Below are 9,285 nucleotides of genomic sequence, written 5' to 3' on the forward strand. Positions count from 1 at the left end.
AAATCTAAGTTATTACTAATTTTAATTTAAAGCAGCTGAATAAAAAAAATTATTTTTATATTAAGAGAGAGAAGTAGAATTTGGGAGATATCCAACGGGAAAGATCGTTAAAAAGGGCTGTGATGGTTGGTGACCTATTTATTTGGTAACAAATGCCGTTTTGCTCTTCTCTCCTCCTTTTCTTTCCTTAAAAACCTCTCCTCTCTGTCTCTTTCCGTGTCTCTCTTCTATAAAAGAAAATGAAAGAAGAAGGCCATTTGTAAAGTTCAAAGATTGCGCGTGCGCCTTTTAAAAGTCTCTACAGTTTCTGAGAGAGAAGCAAGCGCAACGTTATAATTTATACATCATCAAAAGTAACGAAGAACAAACAGAGGAAAGAAATAAAGAAAGAAACATAAATGGATAGTTTGTATTTGAAGACAGGAATTGGGATCCATCATCATGGGACGATCTCTGCAACTGGGGAGCTCCGAACGACGCCGTCTCAGGTGAGCGCTAAGCCTCAGCAGAAAACGGCACCGTTTTTGAGGTTTCCTTTCGCGTACCCTCTGAAGTCTCTGTCTTTGTGGCCTGGTAATAAGAATAGAGGTGGAGATGGTGGTGGTGGTGGCGGTAGGCACAATGGGTTGGCCTTAGACGACGCCGTTTTGGTTGACAACAACAAGACCAATAACGTTGTTGTTAGCGATGAAATAGTGGTGGAGCAGGAAGAGGAAGAGGAGGAGGAGGAGGATTTTCATAAGAGGGAAAAAAGTGAGAACTGGGTTTTGAAGATTTTACATGTTAGATCGCTGTCGAAGGAGAGGGCTGAAGCTGGGCTTGTGTGGGAGGTAGAGAAAGAAGAGAAGGTGGAACAAGAGGGTGTGGCAATTGGTGAAGACGAAGAAGAAGAAGATTGTGAGCTTTGTAGTGTTGCTGATCATGATGATGAAAAACAGGTTGGTTTTGATAGAGATTCGTTTTCGAGATTGCTAAGGAGGGTGTCTTTGGCAGAGGCTAGGTTGTATGCTAAAATGTCGTATTTGGGAAACTTGGCCTATTCCATTCCCAAAATCAAGGTACAAACTTTGCCCACATCTGTTTCTTTGATTTGATTTGTAATATGTTAGACGGGTTTATGAATTGGTAATGTTGAAATAAATTAAAAAATTGGAGCTTTTTTTTTTTGGGGGGTTTGATTTAGAATATGTTTGATGGGTTTATGGAATGGTATGTTATGAAAAACAAAATTCCTTTTTCCCATTGTAAAGTTTGTATTTTTACTGTTGGGGTTTTTCTGTGGAGGCGTACCTGATCTTAATTAGTGTTTTTTTGTTCATTGGTGGATCCACATTGCTCGAAGTTTGAGCACTTTTTGATTTGTTTTGATTATCCTCTGCTTGGTCTGAAACCAAATGGGAAATGAGAATTCACTCAATTCAGGAATCTTTTTCTGGAAATTTTTTATCAAGTGGCGGTTTTTGAATTAGATCACAGGAATTTTATACCTTTCTCAAACCCCTACAGAGTATGAGATTTCTGTTACCAGGATAATAAAATTATGCCGTGATAGGTTTCGGTTTGGCTTACAATTATATGGTTTGATTGATTTTATTTTTCACTTTCTGCAAGAAATTTTTTGTTTATGGAGGTCCCAATTTAATGATTTTGTGCTGTATATGTGAACCCTTTGAGTTGTCTTTGTGCATAAAGGAAATCAATCATGTGAATATAGTACTCACAGAAATTCTTATGTTGACATTTGGTTTGGTGTAGTTTGGATTCCTTTTTCATTTGAAGTAAAGTATCATTTGATTTACAATCTGTATTTTATTCAGGTTGATGTTCTGTGTTCTATGTTCTACTTGCATTATTTAATAGAAAATTGTTGTTTAAATTTTTTCCATGGATTGCATAAATCATCTATCCCACAAATTTACTTTCTGGAGATTTTAGTTTTCCAATATAAATTATATGACAATAATTTATTTTGACTATTGGAAATCCAGCCAGGAAATCTCTTGAAATATCATGGTTTGCGTTTTGTAATGTCATCAATTGAGAAGAAGGAATTGGCAGCACAAGCTGAGAAAAATCAGGTATCAACTGAAAGCCCAGAAGCAGAAAGTGATTCAAAAGATGAGGCAGAAGGCAAGGAGCAGAAGGAAGAAGGGTATCGGATAAGTGCATCTGCTGCATATCAAATTGCTGCCTCTGCTGCTTCCTATCTGCATTCTCATACAAAGAGCATACTTCCATTCAAGTCCTCAAAAACCGAGGCTGGTGAACCTGAAGAAAGTGGCAGTAGGGATGGTGGTGCTAATATGATGAACTCAGAAATGGCTTCTTTCATGGCAACTACGGACTCAGTGACAGCCGTGGTTGCTGCAAAGGAGGAAGTGAAGCAGGCTGTTGCGGATGATTTGAACTCAATGCGTTCATCACCCTGTGAGTGGTTCATATGTGATGAAGATCAGACTGGTACAAGATACTTTGTCATTCAGGTAGGGTTAATCAATTATTAATGCTAGTTACTTTATATAAAACAATTTTCTAGGGCAGAAGGCAACAGGGGACTGCTTCTGCACACTGTATAAGAATTTTATACCACTTGATGAATGGTCACATTGATGCATTTTGGACTATGATCTAATAAATTGTTATTGACCTATAAAATAAATAATAATAATAAAAATAATAAAAGATCAATAGTGCATTTATTGGCTGTAGTTTGACTGATGATTATGCCTTTCACCCAATGACATAAGAAGCCTGATAACTTTTGGTATCTTGTTTATATTTGGTCTTACTGAAAATTTTCCTGTGCAGGGGTCAGAATCACTAGCATCTTGGCAAGCAAATTTACTTTTTGAACCCGTTCAATTTGAGGTAAATTCTTTTTTTGACCATCTTTTGGAATTTGCCAGATACATATCGCCATTTTTAAAGGTTTCTGTTATTTAGTATTGGTTCTGATTGTTAATGATTGAAAAAAAAAAAAAAAAAACTAGTTATATGTTGACTTCAAAGTTAAGTTTATATCAGGTAAAAGTGCTGAATGTTCTGAGCTGTCCTTCTGTGTAAAGCTAGTATAATATAAGAATCTTTGTGTGTATCTTTCCCAAAATTGAGGAATGCAATACGTCTTATTTGTCCAGGAACTAGATGTGGTTGTGCACAGAGGTATTTATGAAGCTGCAAAAGGTATCTATCAACAGATGTTGCCAGAGATCCATGCACACTTAAAATCTCGTGGAGACAAAGCTACCTTCCGTTTCACTGGACACTCTCTTGGGGGAAGCTTGGCACTACTTGTAAATCTCATGTTGCTGATACGGTGTGAAGTGCCAATCTCATCCTTACTTCCTGTTATCACATTTGGTGCACCATCTATCATGTGTGGAGGTGACCGTTTGCTTCGCAAGCTTGGATTGCCACGGAATCATGTTCAATCGATCACAATGCACAGAGACATTGTACCCCGGGCTTTCTCATGCAATTATCCTAATCACGTTGCGGAGCTTCTCAAGGCTGTCAATGGGAACTTCCGCAATCATCCTTGTCTCAATAACCAGGTAAAATTTCACTCTTTTAGAAAGAGAAGTATGAGCTTGTGAAACTAGCAATTTCTCTACACTGATTTAACCTATCTGACCCTATTTTCGTTTATCATTTTACTACAGAAACTTCTCTTTGCTCCAATGGGGGAGATTCTAATTCTACAGCCGGATGAGAAATTCTCTCCTAACCATCATCTCCTTCCTTCAGGCACTGGTCTATACCTTCTAAGTTGCCCATTGTCAGATAGCAATGATGCAGAGAAGCAGCTCCAGGCTGCCCAAATGGTGTTCTTTAACTCACCACACCCACTTGAGATCCTAAGAGATCGTTCTGCATATGGTTCTGAAGGAACCATCCAAAGAGATCATGACATGAACTCTTACATGAAATCTGTCAGGGGTGTGATTCGCCAAGAGCTTAACCGCATCAGGAAGGCCAGGAGAGAGAAACGCCGCAAAGTTTGGTGGCCCCTTGTGGCACCCCGTGGTGTCAATGCTGGTATAGTTGTGGGGAAGCCCATGATATCAATCAACATAGGCCAAGACCGGGTCAATTTCTCTGGCATCTTACATACAGGTAGAGAATCCTTGAAACGTTTCAGTAGGCTGGTTGCATCACTGCACATGCATTTGTTTGTTGTGCTCTTGTTCCCAGCTCGATTGTTACTCTTAGGGGCATACAGCGTGTTCAATTTTCATTGACCATTTCTATTTAGGCTTTGGTACATGACGTTCCATTTTATTTGCTGGGATAGCACATAGTTGTATAGGTGGAGGGCACATGGCTATCAGGGTGGTTAGATTGATTCTTTTATTCATTGGTTCTAAAAGCTCAAAGCAATGCAAATTGTATTTTTTTAGATGGGGGATATCCAAACGGCATGTAAACAACACTTAAAAATTGAAATATCAGTGGTTACAATTTACAAATGAAATTACACCATCGGTTTCTAAAAAGTTTGGTGATCTAATTTTGGATACGGTTACAATTACTGAGTCATAGTTGTTTTCTCCAAAGTATTCTCTCTGATATTATAGAGAGTAAATATGTTTGATGCAAGAAAATGACAGAACTGTCGTCTTAGGTTCCTTGTTGGTGCTAAAACATCAATGGGAAAGAGATGAAAGCGAGGTCTTGCGTGGGTGTTATAAACACGATATCTCAGCACATCGGTGGTGGTGTGTGGTTTATATTTAGGTAGGCTAGGGACAAATATTCGATCAGCCCAATAATTCGGCTATCCATAAATATATGTCATAAATTCATAACAAGGTAGATAGTTTTGAGGTCTCTTTGGGGAAATCATTCAGATTGTGATTTGTGAAGCTCTTTAATTTTGTCACGGTAACATTTCAAAATGCATGCCATATTTTGCTTTCAAGAGGAGATAACGAAAAAAACAAATAGCAAAAAGCCAATTTCAATGAAACTAACTAGAACCTGCATTCTTGAGATCTTGCCCACTTGATGAGCCATGTGTAGAACGTGTTGGTTCACAAGTCTTTGGTCATTTTAAGGGTGCACAAAAAGTTGGGTTGCAGACAAAATAGGTGTCCCCAGTCTAAAATGGCTGAGCTCTCAATTCTCAAATGCCTATCTATCCATCCAACAAGGCTTTAGATAGATGGATAGTGGGTGAACTCAAGTACTCAACAATCTAACTTCTCTCCGCAGCAACGTTCTTTTGCATATGCGCGCATTGCAATAGTGTTTAGGACAAGATAGAGAGAGAGAGATATATATATATATATATATATTATATCCAATATATGTATCATCGCTCTTGAAACATATAAATCTCACTAACATATAAATTTCACGTAGTTGTAAAAAAAATAATGCAAACCTCGAATGTGTGAAATAAATATTACTGCTTTTGGGGAACCTATAATATTGTCACTTTCATATCTTATTCCTAGTTTCAGTTTTCCAAATCAGTCAATTTGTGCATGATTTTGTTGAGTGTGAATTTTGCTTTCCAGATTCTCCATCTACTTCGGCTTGAATCCAGGGAATGTTAGGATACTAAAAAAAGTTAGCTGTGGACCATTTACAAGAGGCCAAAGTCATATGAATATGACATTACAATTTTTTGGTGTTATTTATAGGACCGACCTTGTGGTTGGGTGAAACAAAAATAGGGAAAGAAAATAGACTAATAATCAAACTGAAACTTTAATCATATGCTTATTGGACAGGTGTGGGGTTAAGAACTATTTACACTCAAAATCAAACTGCTTTAATCAATCTAAACATAAAAATTCTTGTGCCACATAAAATGGCACAATATTAGCCACAATTCTCTAATATGACGAGTTATGATTGGTAAAGAAGTGATAATGGGTCTATGTAAGAACACTCTTTTATAAACCATAACTCGTTGGGCAAGTTATGGCCAATATTATACGACTTTATATGGTACTAGGATTACTCATCTAATAATAATTAGATTCCTGTTAATTCAGAAGTGATGCTTTTCAGTCTTTTGCCTCTCAAAAGTTTTTTTTGGGCAACTAAACTTTTGCGTAAATATCTCTCGAAGGATTTGCTAGTTTGGATTTTCATCATCAGGTGCGGAGTGCAATAGATTACAGTCAGAAAAGTCGAGTGTGCAAAACAACTTGGTTTGACCAAATAACACTGTGCATGAAAACTGTAAACCTCAAACTCAAGACCAACTGTATTCTTAAAAAAAAAAAATTTATATATTCCGTTTATTTTATCTCCTCACTTTATAATATATCTAGCATTAATAAAACTATATCTTTAGTTATTTAATTAAAATAATATAAGAAATTCATTAAAAAGAAATGTGAACACAACCAATATAACCACATTGCTTTTTGATAAAATAGCACTAAAAATAACAATATAACCTTTTAGAGCACTTTCATTAGGTGTGCCAAATGCCAAAAAATTTGGCACATCGTTACAGTACCGTCTCAAATATGAGACGGTACGGACATCAATGCTATAATTTTTTTTCTTATTTTATTCACTTTTCTCTCTCCTCCCAACACATCTCTCTCTGTTTGCAACATAGCTCTTTCTCTCTCTCTCTCTCTCCTCTCCATCTCTCCGTTGCCCGTTGCTCTCTATTTCTTTCTCAGTTTCATTTTTTTTTTTTATCTCTCCATCTCTCCGTCTCTGCGCCTCTTTTTTTTTTTTTCCTGAGAAGGCGATTTCGATCTGAAGCAGAGCTCGCTGATTGAAGCTCGTCAATCTGAACCTCTGCTCGCCAATCTGAAGCTCTGCTCGCCCAGGGGTAGTCGCCAATCTTTGCTCGTCGTCCTCTACAGTAGTCGTTCTTTGTTCATCGTCCTCCACAGTCGCCGTTCTTTGCTCGTCGTCCTCCACAGCTCTTGCCGCCGATCTTGTCGCCGATGGTTGGTTGAGTTTGGTCATTGATTGATCTGTTGGGTTGGGGTTTTGTTGAAGATTTTGAGTTTTTTTTTTTTTTGGTTGAGGTTTTTGGATTTGGAATTTGTTGGAGGATCCGGTGATTGTGGTTGTAGTTTGTGGCGGTGGTTGTAGCAGTGGTTGTTGTTGTGACGGTGGTTGTAGCGGAGGCTATTGGACCTGGTGGCGATTGGGCTGTGCATTTGTATATTTGCTTGGTTTTGGGTAAATATATTATTTTAATGTGTAGGAAATATTATTTTAATATATAGAATTGAAGTATAGAACATCTGATAAATGGTATGTTGTAAAATGATGTGCTAAAATGATAAAGTGGGTTTTTAGTGTGTCAAAATGGCATTTTTTTTAAAGAGCTGATGGGAATGCTCTTAGAGTGCTAAAAAGTGATATTGTTATTTTTAGATAGAGTAAATGTGTAAAAGTTATTTAGTTAGTGTAAAAGGCTCTACTTTTAAATGTGTAAAGCAATAAAATTGTAGGAGAGTAATTTTTCAGCGTAGAATAAACCCTGCTTAATAGCTTGGCTGAATAAGGATTTGATGCTCGGACTATACTGCGATAGAAAGACTACAAAAAAAACACAAAATCTTAGTTCACAAGTCTCAGATCTAGGTGGGTTGATCTTAAACTTTCCCATCCTTTAAATTACAAGAGAAGAGACTATCAATTAAGCCAATTGAAATCTTCAATTATTGATTCCTAATCCTAACCAACTTTTGGAGCCAAAATATTGGTTTCTTAAGAAGACCACACTATGTTTTTGTGTCTCAATCTCTTTATGCCAAATTTATTTGGATAGAAACTAAGAAGTATGTACAATCCAAAACCCCCAACCTGTATGTCTTAAATGTTAGGAAGACTCCTTGATGTGTTGGGAGGGAATTTTTTGTTTATTTTTTATAAAAAAAAAAAATTGGTTTTAGATATAATTTTGATAGTTGTATTTATTTTGAAACTTAAAATATACCTATCAATAAATAAAATACACAATTACACATAAATAGTAATTAATTAATTAATTGTTGTATTCTTGACGTGATCTATCCAAATATCATGAATTACCAAGTTATGCTTTGCATTGTGTTAGTTTTTAGATCCATTCTTCTAAGTATAGAAATATTTAAAGAAAATTATTCAAATTTAAGTTTTTAGTTTAAATAACTTGAATAGAGTATGAATAACAGTTTTTTTTTTTTTAATTTTATTTTTATTGATGAAATTTATGAATGGATTTAAACTTTAATAATTTGATTTATAATGATTAGATATAAGATGTAATTTTAAATTCATAAAATTGTTTTTGTTTTTGCAAAATCTCCAAAGCTCAAACCATGCATTATTAAATTTATATAAAACAATTTAAACTACTAAATGTTTTTCAAATCCGAATGCAAGCTATAAATATTTTTTTAACAAACTTTTTTTAATAAGTAAAAATATGATTATACATTCAAATGAGATATCAAATGTAGAATGCATTTGAACTGCTCCTAAAGAATTAGGAACCGACATGCTTCAGTATATATGTGCACACGACAAGATTATGACACATATGGTAAAATATGTCATAACTTTAAGGGGTCTAATACACGAGTACGGACTTCATCTATGGCCAAATTAAAATAAGAACATGAAGTGACACTAACTAAAGCAGTTTCTCCAAAAAAAAAAAAACTAAAGCAGTTGTCCACTCAAACAAAAATCTCTGCAAAAGTAGTAATAATATGACTTGGGAGTTCGAAACTAAAGACGGCAAACTAAAGTTACTAAAAGTAAAGAACGACAGTAGCCTATTCTGATATTCTGAATACCAGTCTAATCCATGATTTTTTATTTTATTTATTTTTTTCTGATGAATAATTATATAGATTGCCGGCAAAAGAGAAGCCGAAGATAATACACTTGATCTTATTTTAAATTCAGGTCCAAAAAAGAGAAGCTGAAGATAAGCCCATTCCAACTACAAAACACGGCCCAACCAGTGATATTATGAGCTTGAAAATTAACCTATTAACCAAAATAAAATAAAAAATCCTGGTAGAGATAAGACTTGATCTTGGAAAAGATCTGTTCAGGGTCTAATTTATAAAAGTGTTACCTGCCCAGCCATCTTATTCCAGGCATGTATTTTAGACTTTTCAGTGTTTCTTTGACTGAATACTGATACAATTTTCCCCCTTTTGACTGTAAATTAGTATGCAAGTAAAGCCATTTGGAGCTTACACATGTTTGACGAAATGCTCCAATCATTTTGAAGACCAACTCAGTAGCTCTCCCTGATTTCAACAATACCAATTTCATTTCAACTATAATTTGTAACAATGC

General features: G+C 35.6%; 1 protein-coding gene across 1 annotated transcript; it reads left to right on the forward strand.

The window, feature by feature from the left end:
• Positions 1-207: 207 nt before the first annotated feature.
• LOC115971729 (phospholipase A1 PLIP2, chloroplastic) lies at positions 208-4,474 on the forward strand. The gene is made up of 5 exons (XM_031091747.1): positions 208-1,058; positions 1,989-2,483; positions 2,809-2,868; positions 3,138-3,554; positions 3,663-4,474. Exons 1-5 carry the CDS (start codon positions 399-401, stop codon positions 4,239-4,241), a joined length of 2,211 nt encoding a protein of 736 aa, XP_030947607.1. The 5' UTR covers positions 208-398; the 3' UTR covers positions 4,242-4,474.
• Positions 4,475-9,285: the final 4,811 nt, after the last annotated feature.

This window comes from Quercus lobata, chromosome 12 (assembly GCF_001633185.2).
Source record: "Quercus lobata isolate SW786 chromosome 12, ValleyOak3.0 Primary Assembly, whole genome shotgun sequence".
Taxonomy (NCBI): domain Eukaryota; kingdom Viridiplantae; phylum Streptophyta; class Magnoliopsida; order Fagales; family Fagaceae; genus Quercus; species Quercus lobata.